At 40.6% G+C, this 25,657-nt stretch overlaps 1 protein-coding gene across 4 annotated transcripts in view; it reads right to left on the bottom strand.

The window, feature by feature from the left end:
• The window catches only part of LOC102415675 (survival motor neuron protein), a 32,489-nt gene that overhangs the window by 3,052 nt on the left and 3,780 nt on the right, over positions 1 to 25,657 (bottom strand). For 2 of the 4 annotated variants that reach the window (XM_006078195.4, XM_025270877.3), the window contains exons 2-9: positions 12,169 to 12,240; positions 10,626 to 10,742; positions 9,334 to 9,531; positions 9,049 to 9,204; positions 7,577 to 7,669; positions 6,675 to 6,785; positions 2,628 to 2,663; positions 1,478 to 1,528 (exon numbers count right to left, since the gene is read on the bottom strand). In XM_006078195.4, the coding sequence (XP_006078257.1) occupies positions 1,481 to 1,528; positions 2,628 to 2,663; positions 6,675 to 6,785; positions 7,577 to 7,669; positions 9,049 to 9,204; positions 9,334 to 9,531; positions 10,626 to 10,742; positions 12,169 to 12,240 (831 nt within the window). In that variant the 3' untranslated portion in view covers positions 1,478 to 1,480. The remainder of the gene's footprint in view (positions 1 to 1,477; positions 1,529 to 2,627; positions 2,664 to 6,674; positions 6,786 to 7,576; positions 7,670 to 9,048; positions 9,205 to 9,333; positions 9,532 to 10,625; positions 10,743 to 12,168; positions 12,241 to 25,657) is intronic. The other 2 variants (XM_006078197.4, XM_006078196.4) reach the window with 1 other exon arrangement.

Here is a 25,657-nt window from a genome sequence, read left to right as displayed (position 1 = left end):
TCCCAGGAATGCATCAATTTGGAAAAGATGTTTTTCGAAATTTGCTTTTCAAGGTAACATAGAAATATCCACCAAGAATCATAATGTCCATATTCTTTATTAAGAGTCACAGCACAGAAAGTTACCTTAAGGCTAAGACAGAAGAGAATCAAGCACTATATAAAAGAAGGTATTTACTAATGTTATCAGGACACCAAAGGTTACTGAACTAAAGGAACAGTGACATAGCATACAAACAATCTAACAATGTATCAAAACATTAAAAATGTGATGTTAAGTGTGGATATGCACACCCACACACAGGCACAAAATACTGATGACAAATGTATCAAAATATAGATGAATATGGACCAAAAGTGTAAAATAAAGGCAAAATGGTTGTCTGAGGAGGCCCTACAAACAGTTGAGAAAAGAGAAGTGAAAGGCAAAGGAGAAAAGGAAAGATATACCCATCTGAATGCGGAGTTCGAAAGAATAGCAACAAGAGATAAGAAAGCCCTCTTAAGTGATCAATGCAAACAGAGGAAAACAATAGAATGGGAAAAACTAGAGATCTCTTCAAGAAAATCAGAGATACCAAGGGAACATTTCATGCAAAGATAGGTACAATAAAGGACAGAAACAGTATGGACCTAACAGAAGCAGAAAGCTGAGCGCCAAAGAACTGATGCTTTTGAACCGTGGTGTTGGAGAAGACTCTTGAGAGTCCCTTGGACTGCAAGGAGATCCAACCAGTCCATCCTAAAGGAAATCAGTCCTAAATATTCACTGGAAGGACTGATGCTGAAGCTCCAATACTTTGGCCACCTGATGTGAAGAATTGACTCACTGAAAAAGACCCTGATGCTGGGAAAGATTAAAGGCCGGAGGAGAAGGGGACGACAGAGGATGAGATGGTTGGATGGGATCACAGACTCGACGGACGTGAGTCTGAGCAGGCTCCGGGAGTTTGTGATTGACAGGGAAACCTGGTGTGCTGCAGTCCACGGGTCACAAAGAGTCAGACAGAACTGAGCGACTGAACTAAACTGATCCTACACTGTATCACAAATCAAAAAGCAAGTCTGATTGTCTACAGTGATACAAAGTTTCATCTCTGATCAGGGCTTAGTTGCCCTGTGGCATGAGGGATCTTAGTTCCCTGACCAGGGGCTGAACCCATATCCCCTGCATTGGAAGGTGGATTCTTAACCACTGGACCACCAGGGAAGTCCCTTAAGGATCTCTTTATTGTAAAGGTATGTTTTCCTTTCCACACCACCAACCAACAAGTATTTGCTGAAAAGATACTTTCACATCATGAGGATTCCAGAGGGGATATAGATCTACCTTATATCAAATAGTTTTGCATCAAAATGTCTTTAATATTGTTTTACATTAACTTTTTTACTTTTCAACATTTTAATTTTCAAACATATATTTGCCACAAACTATAAAATTCATATAAGATTCTCTTTTAAAATGATGGCAGACTTACTCCTTAATTGAAATGTGAGTGCCTTCCTTCTTTTTGACTTTGTTTGAAACCCTGTAAGGAAAATAAAGGAATTTAGAAGAACAGAATACACATTTTATATAGAAGTAAACATTGTTTCACATATTTCATTAATACTCTTTAATAAAATATCATCAGAAAATAAGTTTATAGCCTTCAAATGTGCTTTTAAAAAAAAAAATTTTTTTTTTTGGATGTGGACCATTTTTAAAGACTTTATTGAAGTTGTTACAATATTGCTTCTGTTTTTGTTTTGCTTTTTGTGGCCCCTAGGCATGTGGAAACTTAGCTCTCCCACCAAGGATCAAAGCTGCACCCCTTAATTGGAAGGAGAAGTCTTAACCATTGGACATCTGGGGAAGTCTCTGAAATGCGCTTTAAAGTAAACAATTTCCTCAAGATGTCACGAAGTCTAAGATATACATACAATGTGCCATACTCATTTATTAAAACCATTAAAATGTCTTGGCACTAGACAGAGGCACTTTACAGGTGAAACATTTACTGAAATGTCTGCCGCTTTTCCTGGTCTCAAAGCACAGAGTCCTGCTTCTGGCTTCCGGCCTCGGTGCCTGCTACCTTCCCCCACACATACACTAACTTTCTAGTTCACTACTAATCTCTATCTTTGAGGCCATAAGATGTATTTAAAAGTGATTTTTTAGTAATAAGTACCAAAGTTAGAGCCTATGCTATGTTATTTTAATAATATTACCCTCATTTATTTGCATTCTGTTAGGATTTCTAGAAAAAGAAAAAGGTATAGGTTAAGAGCTAGACCCAAACCTCTGTTGCTCATATGGAAACAGGTTAGCAATGGAAAAGTTGTCAAACATGTATGCTTCTGTGGAGCAACAGTTAAGCACTGCAAGCTGAAGGCAACAGTCTCTAAAACACACGTAAGCCACTGGAAAACATGGCAATGAATAGTAGCTTCTTCTGTTTAATGGTAACAATTTCCAAGAGAAAAAAAATGCAAGACCTAGGAAATGGGAATTTCTTTGTTTCTGAATATGAACCTACGTTTATATTTCAATTTATACAGATACACAAGTAATGCCTCTAAAAGTAAAGATCATTTTCTCTGGAACAAGCTAATCATAGCTTAGTACTGAATTTGTAGCAAATATACCAGACAAGGCTCCTCTCCCAGGAACTGTTGCTTGAACTGTGGAAAGAAACAGAAATAGCTGCGGTTTGCTGATCAGGACTGGTGTTCAGTCTGTAGAGGACTTCCCTGGTGGTCTAGTTGTTGAGAATTCACCTTGCAATACAGGGACACAGGTTCAATCCCTGGTCTGGAAACTAAGATCTTCCATGGCGAGGAGCAACTAAGCCTGCGAGCTGCAGCTACTGAAGCCCGCGCGCTATGGAGTGGGCAGGCTGCAATCACTGAGCCTACACACCGCAACTCGGAGAGGCTGTGCACCACAACGGAAGATGCTGCACGCTGCAGCTAAGACCCAACAAGCCAAATAAATCAATATCTTAAAAATATTTATAAACAACAAAGTCTACGGAAAATCTGCTGGGTTTTAACAACAGTTCAATCAAGTACATGAAATATGAATATTTGAGCACAGTTAACTCACTGTACTCATTTCATCAACTCTAACTTGCATCTATGTCACCTTTCAAATCAAATCAAATTCTAACGCGTTAGAACATCCCTACTTTTAAAAAATACGTTTATTTATTTGGCTGTACTGAGTCTTCATTGTGGCACGAGGGAGCTCAGCTGTGGCATGTGAACTCTTAATTGCCATGTGGGGGATCTAGTTCCCTGACCAGGGATTGAACCTGGGCCCCCTGAATTGGGGGCATGGAGGATTAGCCACTAGACCATCAGGGAAGTCCCAGAACATCCATATTTGTAACTGCTCTTCAGAGTTATAAAAGATGCAAGCAATATGGTATATAACTATTTTAAGGCTGTGGCAAAACAGATGTTTTCAAGTTGCACTCGTGGCAATACACATGAAAAGAATTGTGAAAAGTCAGTCGATAGTATCAAAAGTTATTAAAATGTTTTTTTAATTAAAAGTTTATACTTTTTGAGCCAATAATGGTACTTCCAGATATCATACGAAACTAATCTGCAAGAAGCTTTATATATAAAAAGTTATCTAATTACAAGACAAAAAACTTGCTAATGTTTAACATTTAGCAAATGATGAACTTATTCTGAACCAGACACTATTCCCGATTCTAGAGATTCAAGGGTTATAAGACAGACAAAGTCCCTGCTCCCATGGAGCTTACATTCTACTGGAGGGAGACAGTTAAACGGGTAACGAAAATCCTACCAGAAACAGTAATTGCCACACAGAGAATCTAAGTGGGGTGATACAATAGAGAGGAAAGGTAGATCTCTTCTAGCTTAAATATTTCTAGGCAAGATGGAATTTCAGTTGAGATCTGAATAACAAGTCAGACAAGTAAACTATAGGGTAACAGCTTTCCAAACTAAAGAATAATGAGTGCAAAGGTCCAGAAGAAGGTATAAACCTGGACGTGAGCAAGAAGAGAGGCCAGGGTGGCAGGAGTACAGTGAGTAAGAAGAGCAGGGAATAAACTGTGGGCAAAGAACCTGATAAGATACGGTGCATCATCTTTGCAAACCACAACGAGGGTTTTGGAGTTTAACCTGTGACTGGAAGCTATCAGAGGGTATTAAAGAGAAAGACACGATATGCTTTACATTTTAAAATATCGCTATAGCTGCTGTATGCAGAATGGATTTGACAGAATGGGACGTGAGATTTCATAAGCAAAAAGAATACTTGGGTTCTGGTGCACTTAGGTGAGAGATGTTGACTTATCCAGAATATATATAGAGCTATTACAGCTCATCAACCAAAAAGACAGGTAAGGGATTTGAACAGACAGTTCTCCAAAAAGATATATATATATATAAATGGCCAATAAGCACATGAAAAGATGCTCAACGTCATCAGTCAATAGGTAAACACAAATAAAAACCATAATAAAGTATCACTTCACACCCACTAGAATGGCTATGATCCAACAAGGAGACAATACACGTTGGTGAGAAGTGGAGAAACAGGACTCCTCACACACTGCGTGAAGCTACACAGGATGGTGCAGTCACTCAGAAAACAGCACAATGGTTCCACTACAGCGGCCTTTTGAGCCAGCAATTCCATTCCTACGTCTATATCCAAGAAAATGGAAAACCACTGTGTCCATACAAAATTTGTAGACAAACGTAGAGAACAGAATTATTCATTGTAGCCAAAAAGAGGAGACAACCCCAATGTCCATCAGCTGATGAATGGGTACACACAACGTGGCACCATCCACAGTGGAGTGTCATTCAGCAGTGGCAGGAAGTGTCAGTACACGCCAAGACAGAGCGACAGTGAGCAACACAGGTCAAGTGAAAGGAGGCAGGGACAAAAAGCCATGTATTGTGCGATTTCATTTATGTGAAATGTTCAGAACAAGCAAATCCTTAGAAGGCAGATTAGCAGTTGCCAGGAGGTGGGTGCAGAGGATATTACCAGTGACTATTACCTGGTATGGCTTTTTAAAAATACAAAATAAAAATATTCTGGAATTAGGTAGTGAGAGTGGTTGTACCTTTTGAATACAATTTAAAAACCAATTAATTGTACTTTTTTAAAGAGTGAATTATGGGACTTCCCTGGTGGTCTAGTGGCTGACTCTGCACTCCCAGTGCAGGGTGTCTGGGTTCAATCCCTGGTCAGGAACTAGATCCCACACGCCACAACCAAGATCGGAGATCCTGAGGGCCACAACTAAGACCCTGTGCAGCCAAAGCAGTGCATAAATATTTTAAATAATACATAAAATAGTGATATGTCTCAGTTAAAAGAGACGATAGTACCCTCAGTGGGTGTAACAGCAGGGGAGTGAAAGCACAGCGCACCGATTCAGGATCTGTATGGATGTAAGTCAGCAGAATTTTCTTACAAATTGGTTGAAGAACGTGAAGGAAAGTGAGGAATCAATCAATGCTGATCCCATGCCTGTGCCTGAGAGAGCGGTGCTGCTGGTGCACGTCACTGCTTTCTGAGGCGTCCGAGGCGCAGGAGCAGCGGCGTATGAGGCGACTCTCGTCGTCTGGTGCTGGTGAGATGTGTTTGAGGTGCACCTAACAGCCAGCCAGGTGGTGGGGGAAAACAGCCAGCTGGATAAACCAGTCTGATGTTCAGAACTAGACATCTGAGAATTTAACAGTACAAACATGGCATTTTAAGTCCTGGAGTAGATGAGGTCACCTCGTGAGTTTATAGTTCGAGAAGGGGGCTATACGTTGGGCATGAGGGATCTCACACAGAGGGTGGAGGAGGAAAAGCTGTCTACAGAGTCTAGAAGGAGCAGCCGAGAAGGAGGACTTAGGACTAGCAGACTACAACATGTTGTTGAAGGCTGGAGAAAAAAGTGTAGTCAAATAGATTAAAACGTTGCTGAGAGGTAAGAGATAAAGCAGAGAACTGACCACAGAGTCAGCAATCTGGAGGTAAAAATGTGAATACAGTGGGGAGGACAGAAGTCTACCCGCTAGGCCTGAAGAAACAATGGAAAGTAAGGAAGCAAAGAGGACAACTAGACGTAACTTTTTAAAGAAGTCTGTCTATAAAGGGGAGAAAGAAACGATGTGACAACTAACTAGGGAAGTTGGAAAGAATATAGTTGCAGTAAACGGTCACTCAGTTTAGTGAAACTGGCCACCAAAGGACTGATGAATAAGAAAAGCAAATTTCGCTACTTTTCTGTGTGTGGCTGCGCTTTGTTGCATGCAGAATCTTAGTTCACCAACCAGGGATCAAACCTTTGCTCCCTGCAGCTTTAAATAGCTATACTGTTCAAACAAACTGAAGGTTTTGTGGCCACCGTGTTGTCAGATAGTAGTTAGCATTTTTTAGCAATAACATACTTTAAAATTAAGGTTTGTACACTGTTTTTAAGACATCATGCTATTATATACATTCTAGAATACAGTATAATGTAAACATAATTTTGTATGTACAAGGAAACCAAAAGAGTCATATGCCTTGCTTCACTGAGGTATGCCTATAGTTTTTAAGTCTAAGGATCTACCTAACATAAGAAACCACTTTTTAGTTACAAGCAAAACAAAGTCACAAAACCACAAAGTGACTGTCAGGGAAGATGCTGAGTGACCACTTACCATGTAATAACCAGTATGATAACCACTCATGTACCAAGAGATTAACATACTTCCCAAAGCATCAGCATCATCCAGAGAATCTGGACATATGGGAGGTGGTGGGGGAATCATCTGGAAACAGAAAGATATACTTTAAAGTCAGCAGACAAAAATACAAAGTATGGAAATCTATTTTATGTACAGAATGCTGAATGTTAGTTGTATCTTTCCTGACATCCCATGTCATCTCTTGGTTAAATTTTTTTTTTTTAAATCTGGGATTTGGAGAAAGCTAACCAGTAATGAATAACAAAAAAAGACCAATAAAATTAAACTGAACAAGAACCAAAAGACAACAGGTCCCGTAAAATATTTAAACATTTTGCTTTCATTAGACCTATTTATCTGTTCCATTATGAATCTACAGGTAAAAAACCAAGGATAGATACTTCTATGATTTTCCTCAAAGAACACCCACATAACATTTCAAGTAAAGGTTCTGGCTAGAACATCTACACTGCCCCCACACCAACAGAGTTTGCCAAAACAACTGTCTTTGTATTTCACCTATTACTGATATTTAAAAGTCTACCATTAGATATCCACAGTCTACATGCCTTGAAAGGTAAAATACTGATCCCTAAGCATAGTGTCATTAAATCCTTCTAGACAGGAGCTACTTCCCTTAGAACGAGACACTTCTGCCAGGAAGGAAGCACGCACAGCAGGGCTCAGGGACGGTTCCCTAAGAGGACTGAGTCTGGGCATTAAAAAGAAAAACCCGAAGGTTTAGCCTGAACTTTTACCCATCAGAACCTGGCCACAGGGATGGTATACAACGACATTTCCAAACTACCTATGTTCTGGCTAAATCCCAAACTCTGTATGAAAGTACAGTTTAATCCGAATTCTTTTGCACTTACTGGTGGTCCAGCAGGAAATGGAGGCAGCCAGCGTGACAGGAAATGCGGTGGGGGTGGGGGTGGCGGCGGTGGGCCACTGAAGTTTAGACCTGACTATAAAGAGTATTTCAAAGGAAAATTTATTTACCAGTTTTAAAATGTAAAAAGCAAAAAAAAACAAAAAACAAAAAAAACCCCTCAAAACCCAAGGTCAAAAGATTAAAATAGCTGCCCAGAATAACATCTATACTATTCATATCAAAAAGGTTAGATAGAATTTCACTTACCAAATGCTGACATCATACAGATTCTTTTTTTTTGGCGGGGGCGGGGAAGGGAAGGAGGGCCATGCTGTAGGGCATGTAGAATCTCAGTTCCCTGACAAGAGATCTAACCCTCACCCTCTGCATTGGAAACACAGTCTTAACTGCTGGACCAACAAGGAAGACCCTAGACTCACAAATTTAGATTTTTCTCACTTCCTTTCTATATAGACAGTCAGGAAATAAAAGCAAAGTAAGGAAAATTTTTCATTATCTAGTAAGCAAGAGATCAAATATTCAGCAAGACGTTTCAATCATGTAAGACTATCTCTCCCACAATTTCATCAACTAAACTGTATCATCTGTTGGATGTCCTTTCAGTTACATATGCTAACTTAAGAGTATGTATTATAAAAATACATATTATAAACTATAAACCTCTTCCTTAACAAGGAAATCAGCCCCCTGAGACCAACAAAGCATTATGTATATAAACTAAGAGGTCTGATCATTCTGAAAAATGTAATATAATACAAATCTCAATAAGGCGCTCTCAACAGGAAATCCTAAGAAAAAGTTTTAATGTCATGCTTGATTAAAAAAATGTTTAGTATTATTATTGCTTGAAGAAATCAATGCTTTAACAAGACAACTGGATAGGGATTTGGATTCCATGACAAAGGTAAAAACCTTTTTTATTTGTTACTGATAACCAAAAAAACCATAAGTAAAAACAGTATTTACATTTTACTCTACAAAACAATGTGGGAGCTTCTTTGGATTTCACCTGTACCAGATGTAAACATTGGGTTCTCTTCCAATTTTTATATGCCTTATACAAGTGTCATAAGGAACTACAGTACAACATCCAGCTGATGATAAAATATTTTCAAACTTAAGTTTGCTAAATTATTACTCTAACACCTAATACTCAATAAAAATTGTTGGGAAAGGCATTACTATCTTATTTCCTTTTCAGAGAATTCTTGGTATCTATTTACAACATGTATAGAAAGCTACAAAGGTTTCATGAGGGAAAGCTCTGGTGGTCCAGGTGGCTGGGGTTCAACCCCTGGTCAGGGAACTGAGATCCTGTGAACTGCATACCACAGCCAAAAAAAAACACCCTAACAGTTTAATGAGAAAAGCTACAATTCACTTAATGCAGGGGCTGAAGGTTCCAATACTGTTAACCACGTCCTGGGAAACCTTTTCTGGATTGAAGTTTACCTTTCCTGGTCCCAGGCCTGATCTTGGCATATGGGGTGGTGGAGGCAGAAAAGAGTTCCGTGGAGCAGCTCTCGACCTGATGTTATTTGGTTTATTTAGAGGAGACCTGGAGGAGTTCTCACTTTCATCTGTTGAAATTTGACTTTCATTTTCATTCTTTTAAGAGAAAGAAATATATGTATTTTTGTTATAAAGGCATCATTGAGAAAAATTTAAAGCTTCAGTGGATCAAAGTTTTTCATCTAGTCTCTGCTTCTAAGAATTCTAATTTTTTTTTATCCTTACCTCCTGAGCATTTTGCTCTATATTAGCTACTTCAGAGGTTGGGGAAAGTAGATCAGACAGATTTTGCTCCTCTCTATTTCCATATCCAGTGTAAACCACAACACAGGTTTCTCTCTTAAAATCAATTGAAGCGATAGTAGCTGGGTAAATGCACCTGTCTTCTGACCAAATGGCACAACAGTTATCACCAACTTTCCACTGTAAAAGAAACCAAAGACACAAACACATTTCTTAAAAAAAAGTAAACTGTAATCCTGTTTGAGTGGGGTGGAGTTGGGGGTGGAGGAGGGAGTCTCCAGTTAACTGTTCTGGGAGACAGAATGTTACAGAGAAAAAGATTTGGGGCCCAAAACACATAAATTTGAATTCTAATCGAAATACCACATAATTCCATCATTTATATAATCATGGACAAGTTTCTTAATTACTCTGAGCTGTATTTTCCTCATCTGTTAAGTGGTTGTAGTATAATCTGCCTCACACATGTGCTGTGAAGAACAGAGAGGATGGGAAGCATGTCAAGTGTCCAGTATCCTGGCCCAGAGCACAGCAAGCTCCCAATCACACATCAGCTCTCTTCCCCCTTGGTAAAGTGAAAGTAAACTTGCTCGGTCATGTCTGACTCTTTGCGACCCCATGGACTGTAGCCTACCAGGCTGCTCCGTCCATGGGATTTTCCAGGCAAGAATACTGGAGTGGGTTGCGATTTCCTTCTCCAGGGGATCTTCCCGATCCAGGGATCTAACCTGGGTCTCCCGCATTGTGGGCAGACACTTTAACCTCTGAGCCACCAGGGAAGAGTTTAGCTCCCCCTTGGTAAAGAGGACACTAAAGCTACTAGTGAGACACCAAAATAATTAATTACCTTCTAGGTTGACTGTTTAAATAGAAGAAGCGACTCTACCCAGAATATGTAGTCCCTGGGTATTAACAGTTTTAGGATTTTGAAGGAAAAGGAGGACACATCTCTCAGTTTTAGAAAAGTCAAACACTGCCAATTCAGTGTAAGCCCTCAGGTACCCCTCCCATGAAGCACCACCTTCCTCCCCGCTACCCCAACATACAGTAGACACTGTCCTGAATTTAGCATGTGTCATTTCCTCCTAATCCCTTATGGTTTTCTTAGCATGCATGTTCCTGAACAATAGAAAGTTGAGGTGCTTCAGAAATTTTATGATTACATGTCAATGGAAAACACTGTACTAATCATTTAATTAAAGATATTTTATACTATTTAATAAGGACAGTAACAAGAAATGCTTAGAAGTTAAATCTTGTGGTTTTAAAATAACCTGCTTTGAAGGACTTGCGGTGTTCTTTCTTTGGCTTTTATTCTTAGCAGATTTTCTCTTAGGTGTGCCTTTTGGTTTTTCTGAGGCTTCGGAAATGTCACCGTTCTTCAGAGCGTGCTATGAAAATGTGAACAGAAATGTGTTACAGAGTGATATATTGATATATTATTAAAAAGTCACAATGTAACTCAGCCACTATAAAGTGGCCTCCAGGCCCTACCACCTCAGAGAGGCTCTTTGTTACCATCCCAAAGGCTACAGAAACTGCTCTTGAAGATATTATATACTGATCACCGGCTCTAAGGACCCTTTCGAGCAAGTCTCCTCACTCTCAGCCTCTCTGTCAATCATTTTTCTTGATAGTCACAGCATTTTTGATGACATAGCAATGCAGAGCCCTAATGCTTTTATTACTTCTCTCATCAAGTTTTAAACTTAGGCATTCCCAGTAAGAACTGCCATCTTTACCTGCTTATGATCATCTATTCCTGTTACTTCAATTATGCTTACTATGCTAACAAACTTCCAAAACTATTATCTAGTTCTGGCTTTTCTCCTTAGTTCAATATTTCTGACCACCAATTTCATATCTTCACATTTACCCCACCACTAAAAGGAAACTATCTCTTGCCCACATCAGTTCTTTTTCTTTACTCAGTCTACTCCCCCTTCAATATCACCAGCCCATCCCACATTCAGCCCTATTTTGATCTGCATTTCACGGCACTCTCTTGGTAACTCTGACTGGTCTATTTCTAGTCTACATGTATGTTGGAAAGCATGTTACTGGTCAATTGAGAGTTCATCCATGTTATCAAGGATGACATGCAGATCTCATCTTTCCTTCATACTACAGGAGTGACCAGGAAAGGAAGTAGACGCTACACTTGGTGCTCTGCAGGAGAGTGTATGCTGTGCCCAGACTACTGACGGGCCAGGCATGATGCTCAATGAGACTAAACACCTCCGACAGCAGAGAAAATGATCATATTGGACAACTGTGTAAAAGTCTTGTTTAGGTTGCAAAAAAACAGGCTTCACCCTGCAAATGAACTGTGTCTTTCTTGACATTCATCACCATCAGGAACACTTGATACCGTCATAGGATTTGGGGAGGATTAAATTAATTTAATGCATGTAAAGCACATGAAACAGTGCCAGGAACACTATAGACACCTGCAAATACTCATTACTGCACTACGGCTATTTATCATCAATATTATTTCAATAAGGGTTTGTTAAATATTTTAAAAGTATAGACTGTCCTTCCACTAATCTGAAATAGAAGACCCCAATAGTTTGATATATTGTAAACACATTCAAAATAATGTTTGAAAACTACTTAAATTGCCTCTGTTAAAGAGATGGCATATGGTCAGGTTACCAACTTCTGAAGGAAGCTAATTAATTTATCTGTTATCTTTTAATCTTCAAAATTAGAACTGAATAATATGTACTGTAACACTTCGGTGTATGTTATCAATTTCTTCCCAAATGAGTATACATGAGGAAATAAGGAAAAGAATAAATAAACATTTCATACCTTAAATGAAGCCACAGCTTTATCATATGCTTTTATCAATGCTGTATCATCCCAAACGTCAGAATCATCACTCTGGGAAAGGTAAAGAAATACTCACGTTTGGTTGTGTTTCATCAAAAATGTGTGTGAGGAACAAGAGTTAATCCAGACATAATGTCACACTAAAAAGGGGTATTTTATAACCTAGATAAATCACAAGGAGCCCATTTGCTTAGAAATTATGTGACATTACCCCCAAAGCTAGACACAAGGAAATGTTCTAGGAGTGCCATGATATAAATACTCTACAATGTAATTCTTATCCACCAACCATAAGTGGATCTGTTCAGGGGTAACCCAAGTTTCAGTCTTTTCTAAGAGCAGATGAAGGGGTTCAGTCTGGCAGAATGGGAAAACATCTGGCCATCAGCTCAGCTGTATCCAGACTATGGGAAGGCCGTTCTAACCACTGACTCTGTGGTCCAAAGAATATTTTTTTCTCTTGACCTTACAATGTGTCTAGATTGTTCAAAAAAAAGAATTCTCAAAATGTTTAAAGATATAAACCATTAAAAGTGATTTATCAATTAATTTTAATTTTAAAAGGCAGTGATATTAAATAATCAATACCTAAAATAATTAAGCTATTTTTTATTTATATTTAATCCAATCCAAAAAGAAATATTTTTGAGCACCCACCATGTACTAAGCACTTTTCACTGAGAGGTACATGAAATCATGTTCTCAGGAGAGATGGTCTCATCAGGGATGTAAGACATATTGTCACACAAAACAAAAGAATGATATAAAACAAATACAATAAAATACTAAAATGTGAAGTCAAACAATAAGCGTTTTAATGCAAAAGTGGGAAGGAAAGGCTGAGAAAGAATTTTGCCATAAACTCCACTCCTGGCGTGGCGACCCACAATCAGGAGGAAACGCAAAAACCTGCATCTTCCTCCTGAGGAGGAAAAGGTCTGAACCCCGAATTAGGTATCCCAAGTTTTAAGACCAGTAACTGAGAGATGAGTCACCAAAACATCTAACTTAAAAAACAAAGGGGGATGTCCCTGGTGGTACGGTGGATAAGAATCCACCTGCCAATGCAGGGTTCAATCCCTGCCCTGGGAAGACCCGACGTGCCGTGGGGCAGCTAAGCCCGCGTGCCAGAACTACTGCGCTTGCGCTCCAGAGCCCGGGAGCCACAACTCGAGAAACCTGTGCGCCCCGAAGGTCCGTGCTCCACAACGAGAGGCCACTGCAACGAGAAGTCCATGCCCCTCAACTAGAGAGTAGCTCCTGTTCTCTGCAACTAGAGAGAGCCCTCGTGCAGCGACGAAGACCCAAATAAATTTTATTAAAAAGTAATTAAAAATAAAACGGGTTACTATTAAAAAACAACAACAATAAAACAAGGGGTTTTTTTATCTACAAGTCACACAAAGGAACAGAACTGAGGACTGGCTCTGAAAGGGTTCCCATGCTTGGAACCCCTCCTCCCCCACAATACTGGTGCGGGAGCAGCTGGCTGAGAGGTGCCCAGACTTTCTGTAAGAGGCTCATGTGCTTATCTTAAAGTGGTGGTCTGCAGGATACACGTGTGCTAAGTCGCTTCAGTCGGGTCCCACTCTGTGTGACCCTATGGACCGTGGCCTGCCTGGCTCCTCTGCCCATGGGATTCTCCAGGCAAGAATACTGGAGTGGATTGCCATGCCCTCCTCCAGGGGATGTTCCTGACCCAAGGATGGAACCCAAGACTCTTACTTCTGCACTGGCAGGCATATTCTTTACCGAGAGCCACACCTGGGAAGCCCAGGCATTTAATTTATCATCCGTCTGATGACCGGCTAGGACACTGACACCAGAGGCGAGGAACACTGTCTTTATGCTGTCTGCCTCACTCCAGCCTACAAGGGCCATCTTTGCCCTCTGCTGCTCTCCACAGCACCAGTTATCTCCCACAGGGGATGTATGCACGTCTGATGGCCTAATAATTTACGTCTGGTATACTGGTTTTTACAGCTGCAGCCCAGGGTGGGCGCATGTTCTTGGGTCCCACAGGACCAACAGTCCAAGCAATGGTCCTTGGCAGGCTACTGCCCCCAGGGGACTGCACCAATAACAGACTGAAAACACCCCAGTCTTTCTGTGAAATAGGCCCATTGCTTGTCCAGAAAATTAGGCTTGAGGAGAAGGCTTCTAGTTTGGTGCATATCAGGGATCTATGGAGATGCTCAGAGGCTGCCGGATGCAACATTTTCACCCTCTCTCTCTGTCTGGCTCAAGCTCACTGTACTCTCTGAATGAAGCTTAATGTAACATGTGACGTCAAAGGCACAATGTGGAGGGGAATAAAAATGCAGAGCTCTAGAACCAATTCAAATTCAACTCATTATCAACTTAAAATCAGATCAGATCAGTCGCTAAGTCGTGTCTAACTCTTTGCGACCCCATGAATCGCAGCATGCCAGGCCTCCCTGTCCATCACCAACTCCTGGAGTTCACCCAAACCCACATCCATCGAGTCAGTGATGCCATCCAGCCATCTCATCCTCTGTCGTCCCCTTCTCCTCCTGCCCCCAATCCCTCCCAGCATCAGGGTCTTTTCCAATGAATCAACTCTTCGCATGAGGTGGCCAAAGTACTGGAGTTTCAGCTTTAGCATCATTCCTTCCAAAGAAATCCCAGGGCTGATCTCCTTCAGAATGGACTGGTTGGATCTTCTTGCAGTCCAAGGGACTCTCAAGAGTCTTCTCCAACACCACAGTTCAAAAGCATCAATTCTTTGGCGCTCAGCCTTCTTCACAGTCCAACTCTCACATCCATACATGACCACAGGAAAAACCATAGCCTTGACTAGACGAACCTTTGTTGGCAAAGTAATGTCTCTGCTTTTGAATATGCTATCTAGGTTGGTCATAACTTTCCTTCCAAGGAGTAAGCGTCTTTTTATATGACTGTAAATATAAATTATTATATGTAAGACTCGTAACCACAAAGCAAGAATCAAAAATCTATAGGAAATACTCAAAACAATCAAGACAAAAACATCTAAGCATACCATTATATAAAATGATCAAACCACAAAGGGAGAGGAAATAAGGAGACAGAAGAACTATGAGACCTCCAGAAGTTTAACAAAATGGCAGTAAGAAACCTACGTAACAATTACTTAAAATGTAAATGAAGCAAATTCTCCAATCAAAAGACAGCCCGGTTGAATGGATTAAAAAAAAAACAAAAACAAAAACACCTATATGCTACCTACAGGGGACTCACTTCAGTGTTTACATTATTTTAGGTATCACTTATAATAAAGTAAGCAGGAATGTGTATGTCCAAAGACATACAGAAGGCCAACAGGTACATGGAAAGATGCTCAACATCACCAATCATTCAGTTCAGTTCAGTCGCTCAGTTGTGTCCGACTCTTTGCAACCCCATGAACTGCAGCACGCCAGGCCTCCCTGTCCATCACCAACTCCCGGAGTTCACTCAAACTCATGTCCATTGAGTTGGTGATGCCATCCAGCCATCTCATCCCCTGTCATCACCTTCTCCTCCTGCCCCCAATCCCTCCCAGCATCAGAGTCTTTTCCAATGAGTCAACTCTTCACATGAGGTGGCCAAAGTACTGGAGTTTCAGCTTTAGCATCAGTCCTTCCAAAGAACACTCAGGACTGATCTCCTTTAGAATGGACTGGCTGGATCTCCTTGCAGTCCAAGGGACTCTCAAGAGTCTTCTCCAACACCACAGTTCAAAAGCATCAATTCTTCAGCACTCAGCTTTCTTCACAATCCAACTCTCACATCCATACATGACCACTGGAAAAACCATAGCCTTGACTAGATGGACCTTTGTTGGCAAAACAATGTCTCTGATTCTTAATATGCTATCTAGGTTGGTCATAACTTTCCTTCCAAGGAGTAAGCGTCTTTTAATTTCATGGCTCCAATCACCATCTACAGTGATTTTGGAGCTCAAAAAAATAAAGTCAGCCACTGTTTCCACTGTTTCCCCATCTATTTCCCATGAAGTGATGGGACCAGATGCCATGATCTTCGTTTTCTGAATGTTGAGCTTTAAGCCAACTTTTTCACTCTCCTCTTTCATCAAGAGGCTTTTGAGTTCCTCTTCACTTTCTGCCATAAGGGTGGTGTCATCTGCATATCTGAGGCTATTGATATTTCTCCCGCAACCTTGATTCCAGCTCGTGCTTCTTTCCAGCCCAGCATTTCTCATGATGTACTCTGCATATAAGTTAAATAAGCAGGGTGACAATATACAGCCTTGATGTACACCTTTTCCTATTTGGAACCATTCTGTTGTTCCATGTCCAGTTCTAACTGTTGCTTCCTGACCTGCATACAAATTTCTCAAGAGGCAGGTCAGGTGGTCTGGTATTCCCATCTCTTTCAGGATTTTCCACAGTTGATTGTAATCCACACAGTCAAAGGCTTTGGCATAGTCAATAAAGCAGAAATAGATGTTTTTCTGGAACTCTCTTGCTTTTTCGGTGATCCAGCAGATGTTGGCAATTTGATCTCTGGTTCCTCTGCCTTTTCTAAAACCAGCCTGAACATCATTAGGTAAGTGCAAATCAAAACCACAATGATACATCACCTCACACCTGCTAGAATGGCTATTATGAAAAAGGCAATAATGGGTGGGAAGGAGGCTTAAAGGGAGGGGCTATATGTATACTTGTGGCCGATTCACTTTGTTGTACAGCAGAAACCAACACAACATTGTAAAGTAATTATCCTCTGATTAAAAATAAATTTGAAAAAATACAATAAAATATATACACATTGAAAAAAAAGATAACAAGTGTTGATGAGGATGGAGACATAAGGGACAACAGTACTCTCCTGGTGGGAATGTAAACCGGCACAGCCACTTCGGAAAATAGTATGAAGTTTCCTCGAAAAACAGAACTACCACATGATCCAGCAGATTCCACTAATGGAATCTATCCACAGAAAACAAAAACACTAACTTGAAAAGATACATGCACCCCCTCCCCCACATTCACTGCATTATCACTTACAAAAGACAAGAGATGGAAATAAGCTAAGTGTCCAACAATGGGAGAATGGAAACAGAAAATGCATGCAGGTTTTGCCCACTACCTGAAAAACCTGAAAGTAGGATAATCCTATGAAATCTTTTATAAATGGAGACAGAATAAAGCAAAGAATCAATGATGTTAGAATATAACCTGCTAATGGATTAAAAAAAAATCAGGATAAAGCACAGATGCTCACAGGCACAGTTCAAAGCTACGCTGGCTTGATGCTGAGTTAGCTCCTGGGGAAGGAGCCTGGAGGTGCCACTCTCGCTGCTTGGGTGGCATGCGGCCTCTATCATGCCTTGCTGCAAAACAAAACAGTGTTATCTTTACTTTTCACTTTTTTTTTTTTTTTTTTCATAAAAGTGAAAATCCTCTCTGGATTTCTTTCAGTTAATGAAAACACATATTAATGTAGGTCTTTTATGAAACCAAAGTGGCGGAAAGTCAACTTAAAAAAGCAGGGGATACCTGTTCATATACAATAAAATATTATTCAGCCATAAGAAAGAATGAAATCTTGTCATTTGGAGACTACATGAATGGTCCCTGAGGGCATTACACTAAGTGAAATGAGAAAGACAGATACATACCATGTGATCTTACTTTTATGTGGAATTTAGAAACAAAAACAAAACAACCAAACAACAACAAAAAGTCCAACCTCAAAGACTCAAAGAACAGACTGGCAGTTTCCAGGAACAGGGGTGCAGGGGTTGAAAAGGGCACTGGGAGTCAAAATATACCAACTTCGAGTTATAAAGTCAGTCAGTCATGGGGTGTAATGTGCAGCATGCTAACTGTAGTTAATAACACTGTACTACACATTTCAAAATACAAAAACTTAAAAATCTCAACACCAGGAAAAAAACAATTGTAACCATGTATGGTGACAGATATAACAAAAGATATACCCATTTGAATGCAGAGTTCCAAAGAACAGCAAGGATATAACAAAGTCTTCCCCAGTGATTAATGCAAAGAAATAGAGGAAAACAATAGAATGAGAAAGACTACAGATCTCTTCAAGAAAATTAGAGATACCAAAGGAACATTTCATGCAAAGATGGGCTCAATAAAGGACAGAAATGGTATGAACCTAACAGAAGAAGAAGATATTAAGAAGACATGGCAAAAATACACAGAAGAACTCTACAAAAAAGATCTTCATGACCTAGATAATCACGATGATGTGATCACTTACCTAGACCCGGACATCCTGGAATGCAAAGTCAAGTGGGACTTAGGAAGCATCACTACGAACAAAACTAGTGGAGGAGATGGAATTCCAGTTGAGCTATTCCAAATCCTGAAAGATGATGCTGTGAAAGTGCTGCACTCAGTATGCCAGCAGATTTGGAAAACTCAGCACTGGACACAGGACTGGAAAAGGTCAGTTTTCATTCCAATCCCAAAGAAGAATTAGTTGCTCAGTCGTGTCCAACTTTTTGCGACCCCATGGACTGTAGCCCACCAGGCTCCTCTGTCCATGGGATTCTCTAGGTAAAAATACTGGAGTGGGTTGCCATTTCCTCCTCCAGGGGACCTTCCCAGCTGTACATAAAGGAGACTTCATTAATGTGCATTAGAGGACACCCCAGGTTAACCTGTTATAGAAAACTGTCGCTTGAGTCTTTAAATTCTATACCAATTCTATACCTCTGGTTGGCCAATTGTTTGTTTGTTTATTTAGATTTTAAGGTGAATGACGTGGGGCTGTTTGTTCCCATCAACCTGACTGCGAATCCCAAAGAAAGGCAATGCCAAAGAATCTTCAAACTACCGCACAACTGCACTCACTTCACATGCTAGCAAAGTAATGCTCAAAATTTTCCAAGCCAGGTTTTGACAGTACATGAACTGTGAACTTCCAGATGTTCACGCTGGATTTAGAAGAGGCAGGGAAACCAGAGATCAAATTGCCAACATCCGCTGGATCATCGAAAAAGCAAGAGAGTTCCAGAAAAACATCTATTTCTGCTTTATTGACTACACCAAAGCCTTTGACTATGTGAATCACAATAAACTGTGGAAAATTCTGAAAGAGATGGGAATACCAGACCACCTGACCTGCCTCCTGAGAAATCGGTATGCAGGTCAAGAAGGAACAGTTAGAACTGGACATGAAACAACAGACTGGTTCCAAATAAGCAAACGAATACATCAAGGCTGTATATTATCACCCTGCTTATGTAACTTATATGCAGATTACATCATGCGAAATGCCAGGCTGGATGAAGCACAAGGTGGAATCAAGACTGCTGGGAGAAATATCAATAACCTCAGATACACAGATGACACCACACTTATGGCAGAAAGTGAAGAGGAACTAAAAAGCTTCTTGATGAAAGTGAAAGAGGAGAGTGAAAAAGTTGGCTTAAAACTCAACATTCAAAAAACTTAAGACCATGACATCCAGGCCCATCATTTCATGGCAAATAGATGGGGAAACAGTGTAACAGTGACAGACTTTATATTTTGGGGCTCCAAAATCACTGCAGATGGTGAGTGCAGCCATAAAATTAAAAAAGGCTTGCTCCTTGGAAGAAAAGCTATGATCAACCTAGACAGCATATTTAAAAACAGAGACATTACTTTACCAACAAAGGTCCGTCTAGTCAAAGCTATGGTTTTTCCAGTTGTCATGTATGGATGTGAGAGCTGGACTATAAAGAAAGCTGAGTGCTGAAGAATTGATACTTTTGAACTGTGGTGTTGGAGAAGACTACTGAAAGTCCCTTGGACTGCAAGGAGATCCAACCAGTCAATCCTAAAGGATATCAGTCCTGAATATTCACTGGAAGGACTGATGATGCTAAAGCTAAAACTCCAATACTTTGGCCACCTGATGTGAAGAACTGACTCACTGGAAAAGATCCTGAAGCTGGGAAAGACTGAAAGTGGGAGAAGGAGGGGACGACAAGAGGATGAGATGGTTGGATGGCATCACCAACTCAATGGACATGAGTTTGAGTAAGCTCTTGGAGTTGGTGATGGACAGGGAGGCCAGGCGTGCTGCAGTCCGTGGGGTTGCAAAGAATCAGACACGACTGAGCACCTGAACTGAACTGATGGTAACAGATTAACTAGTCTTATTGTGATCATTTTGAAATATGTATACATTTGAAATCATTATGCTGTACAACTAAAACTAATATAATGTTGTATGTCATTTATACCTCAATTAAAAAGAGAAAACATATGGTGGATGATCATGGGGGAAACAGGCTAGGAAATAGAAACTAAAAGGATTTAGATAGATAGAAAAGAAACTACCAAGCACTCTAAGGACAACCATGAGCCAAAAAAAGCATGGAAGCAAAAATAAACACACTGCCTGTATGATTCCACTCATATGAGAGACCTAAGAAGTCAAAGTCAGAGAAACAGAAAGCTGAATGGCAGTTACCTCAGGCTTTAAAAGAAGAGGAGGAAATAAATGTTTAATGGGTAGAGTTTCAGTTTTGCAATATTAAAAAGTTTTGGAGATCTACTGTACTACAATATGAATATATTTAACACTACTGTAAACGTACAGGCTTCTCAGGTGGCACAGAGGCAAAGCATATCCCTGCCAATGTGGGAGACGCAACAGACACAGGCTCCATCCTTGGGTTGGGAAGATCCCCTGGAGGAGGAAATGGCAACCCTCTCCAGTATTCTTGCCAGGAAGGCTTCATCGACAGAGGAGCCTGGCGGGCTACAGTCCATGGGGTCGCAAAGAGTTGGACACGACTGAGCAATGAGCACACACACGCACACAGAAGTGTATGCTTAACAGCAGTTAAGATGATAATAGTCTTTTTTTGAAACAACAATTAAAAACTCTCGTGGCTCAGCCCATAAAGAATCCGCCTGCAATGTGGGAGGCCTAGGTTTGATCTCTGGGTTGGGAAGATCCCCTGGAGAAGGGAAAGGCTACCCACTTCAGCATTCTGGCCTGGAGAATACCACAGACTGTATAGTCCGTGGTGTCACAAAGAGTCGGACACCACTGAGTGACTTTCACTTTCACTTCACTTTACTTTCAAAAATACACACTTTGACAGGTCAGTGGGGCAACAAGTCCAACTAGAATAATTTCCATGCTGTAGAGTAGTTGAAGGTAAGTTTGAATACACAATGTTGGTGAAGGGAAGACAGGTTATAAAACACCATCAATTTGTATGTTGGATTTTATACAATATTAGTCAACTGCTAAGTTCCAAACAGGTGGGATATAAAACTCATTTAGTTGTAAAATGAATGTCTCTTTTTCTTCTTAATATCCACCATACAGAGAGAAATAGGTTCTCATATAAAACTATTAATCTTGCTCTATAGTAAAAAGTACTTAAAAATCATTAAGTCGGGCTTTTCCAGTGGCCTCAGTGGTAAAGAATCCGCCTGCCAATGCAGGTGACATGGGTTCGACCCCTGATTGGGGAAGATTCCACATGCCTCAAGAGCAACTTGAGAAGGAGAAGGCAATGGCACCCCACTCCAGCACTCTTGCCTGGAAAATCCCATGGATGGAGGAGCCTGGTAGGCTGCAGCCCATGGGGTCGCTAAGAGTCAGACACGACTGAGCGACTTCACTTTCACTTTTCACTTTCATGCATTGGAGAAGGAAATGGCAACCCACTCCAGTGTTCTTGCCTGGAGAATCCCAGGGATGGGGGAGCCTGGTGGGCTGCCGTCTATGGGGTCGCACAGAGTCAGACACGACTGAAGCGACTTAGCAGCAGTAGCAGCAGCAGCAAGAGCAACTAGGCCTGTGTGTCGCAACTATTGAGCCTGTGTTCTGGAGCCCCGGAGCCACAACTATTGAGCCCATGTTCTGGAGTCTGGGAGCTGCAACTACTGAAGCCCTCATACACTGGAGCCTGCATTCTGCAACAAGCCACTTGCATTCCACAACCAGCCGCTGCAATGAGAAGCCCTGGCACAGCAAGTAGAGTAGCCCCCACTCTGCAACTAGAGAAAGCCAGAGCAGCAAGAAAGACCCAGCGCAGCCAAATATAAATAAATATACACTTGTTAAAATCATTAAATCATTTTGTAGATATGGAAAGTAACCACAAACAAGTAATTGACTTGTCTAAGGTTATGTTGCCCTTGGAATGGGAGATGTTCCTTAAAGCAGAAGATACGTCAATTCTGCCAATGCAAAAGGTACTACTTATAAAAGAAAGTCATACTCCACTCTATCATTAGAAGTGGGCACTCTTAAAAGACACAAATACACAGCAGTTTAAACTCATCACATTTCAACTGTTACAAGAAATCTCAAAATGAACAACCAAGATATCCATACAAAGCTATTATAAGAAGAAATATTTTAGGTGACAAAAATTCTCAACTAACAATCACAAACAGAAGAAAATGCAATAGCCATCTGAAATTAAATTGTCAAACAAGCATTTGCAGTATGGAAAAAAACAGAATCAAAATTTCTAAAAACTCAGATGAAAAAAGAAGGCAATTGGGAGTCAAATCAGAAGTTAAACAAAATCAAGAAAGAAAAGGAAGAAAAAGTAATACTGACTACAAGGTACCCAAAGAAGATAGTTGACTGAACATCTAACGGGTACCAAAGAATAGATGAAAAGAAAGGAAAGAAGAAAGAAAGGAAAATAAAGTGGTGACTGGCAAAAAATGTTTAGCATATGAGTAAATGGGGTTCCTGAAGAATAGAAGCTAAACAATTTAATAAACAGTTAGGACTCCTGCTCTTACTGCTAAGGGCCTGGGTTCATTCCCTGGTCAGTGAACTAAGATCCCACAAGCCTCAGAGGGGAGCCAAAAGCAAAAAAAAAAAAAAAGAATTAAAATATATCTACTCCATGACCCAGGCATTCCCCAAAGAGAAATAAAAGCATATGCTCATACAAAGTCTTCTACACTAATATTTATGGTGTTTCTATTTTTAATAGTTGCAAACTGAAGGCAACCCAAATGTTCATGAACAAACAAATGAATAAACTGTAGCATATTTATGCGACAGGATCCTACAGCAATGAAAAGGAATGAATAACTGATACATAAATGGATGAAATGCAAAATATGCTGAATAAAAAATGCCATATTAAAAAAGAGATTTCGTGTTTGTAAAATTCTAGAAAATGCAGACTAAACAAGGCTGATAGAAAGTGGATCAGCAGTTGTCTGGGGACAGGACATGAGGAGGGATGAAAGGGAAGAATTACAAAGGGGTATAAAGAAATTCAAATCGTCCCACACACTGGGAGTACATGGAGAAGCCGGGACAATATGAAGAAAAGAGACGGCTTGTCGGTCCCTAGCTGCTCAGTCACCAGCTACTGTAGCTCCGACAACTATGTGCATGCAAACATGTGAAAGGAATGAAGGAGACCCAGCCACCGAGACCTTCACAGGCTCCTGCCCCACGGAAATTATGAGAAAAACTAAAGTGATTATTGTTCTAAGCCACCAAGTTTTGGGTGACTTGTTACCCAGCAATAGCAAAGAGAACAGACCATCAGGACTGCCTTTCATTTGTTCCTCAGTCATCAACAGTAGCCCACCTCTGTCCCTACAGGCATTTCAAACTGAAATGTCTTCTCCATATCTCTCAAATCAGTGCGCCAGAGGTGGGGAAGGAATCTTCCTTGTTCCTCACCTCCACTTCCAGCTGATTCTTCCTCCCTAAAACTCCCAGGTTTGAAAATTCTGTCACCAAACTCCACTGTCCACTATCCCTTCTCACAGCAATCACCTACAGCCTCCTGGGTCACCCTGCTTCATTCCCTGAGGTTGATATCCCAGTACTCTCTCCAACACTACTCCTGTATAAGTTTTGGTTATTTAAAAACCCATGTACATGATCCTTCCAATACCCTATCCTTGTTAGTTCTTTATATGCTTCGCTACCAATGACCTTTTAGAGTGCCCAGTCTCAGCTACCCACTTCTATGGTTTTAATATAATCATTAACTACAACCTCTCTATAAACTCAACTAAGAATCCTACTCTCCAGCTACCACCTGCCAGGCTCTCCAACTTACTCCTAGTAGGCTGATGATCATCTCACCTCCCTGGGGCTGGTGAAACTGTGACCTCCCCACTTTTTAAACTATCTCTCACCATCCTAATGTCCTCCCTTTCTTTCTTAGCGAGCTTAAATTCCACCATCAGTCAAGAAGATAACTCTCTGTACTGGCCTCCTCACTTCATACTAGGTTAAAACCATAACCCTATTAATTTCCACTATTCATTGACTTTGTCTGCCCTCCCACACCTGGATTTGAATTTAGCTAATGAAAAACACCCAGTTGTGGATGTGACTGGTGATAGAAGCAAGGTTCGATGCTATAAAGAGCAATATTGCATAGGAACCTGGAATGTCAGGTCCATGAATCAAGGCAAATTGGATGTGGTCAAACAAAAGATGGCAAGAGTGAACGTCGACATTCTAGGAATCAGGGAACTCAAATGGACTGGAATGGGTGAATTTAACTCAGATGACCATATCTACTATTGTGGGCAGGAATCCCTCAGAAGAAATGGAGCAGCCATCATGGTCAACAAAAAAGTTCAAAATGCAGTACTTGGATGCAATCTCAAAAACGGAATATCACAGTAATCCAAGTCTATGCCCCAACCAGTAACGCTGAAGAAGCTGAAGTTGAACGGTTCTATGAAGACCTACAAGACCTTTTAGAACTAACACCCCAAAAAGATGTCCTTTTCATTATAGGGGACTGGAATGTAAAAGTAGGAAGTCAAGAAACACCTGGAGTAATGGGCAAATTTGGCCTTGGAATATGGAGTGAAGCAGGGCAAAGACTAATAGAGTTTTGCCAAGAAAATGCACTGGTCATAGCAAATACCCTCTTCCAATAACACAAGAGAAGGCTCTACACATGGACATCACGAGATGGTCAACAGCAAAATCAGATTGATTATATTCTTTGCAGCCAAAGATGAGGAAGCTCTATACAGTCAACAAAAACAAGACCAGGAGCTGACTGTGGCTCAGATCATGAACTCCTTATTGACAAATTCAGACTTAAATTGAAGAAAGTAGGGAAAACCACTAGACCATTCAGGTATGACCTAAATCAAATCCCTTATGATTATACAGTGGAAGTGAGAAATAGATTTAAGGGCCTAGATCTGATAGATGGAGTGCCTGATGAACTATGGAATGAGGTTCGTGACACTGTATAGGAGACAGGGATCAAGATCATCCCCATGGAAAAGAAATGCAAAAAAGCAAAATGGCTGTCTGGGAAGGCCTTACAAATAGCTGTGAAAAGAAGAGAAGTGAAAAGCAAAGGAGAAAAGGAAAGATATAAGCATCTGAATGCAGAGTTCCAAAGAATAGCAAGAAGAGATCCGAAAGCCTTCCTCAGCGATCAGTGCAAAGAAATAGAAGAAAACAACAGAATGGGAAAGACTAGAAATCTCTTCAAGAAATTAGATATACCAAG

This window comes from Bubalus bubalis, chromosome 19 (assembly GCF_019923935.1).
Source record: "Bubalus bubalis isolate 160015118507 breed Murrah chromosome 19, NDDB_SH_1, whole genome shotgun sequence".
Taxonomy (NCBI): domain Eukaryota; kingdom Metazoa; phylum Chordata; class Mammalia; order Artiodactyla; family Bovidae; genus Bubalus; species Bubalus bubalis.
Note: the sequence above shows the minus strand (reverse complement) of the source record. Positions and strands in the feature narration are given on the sequence as shown.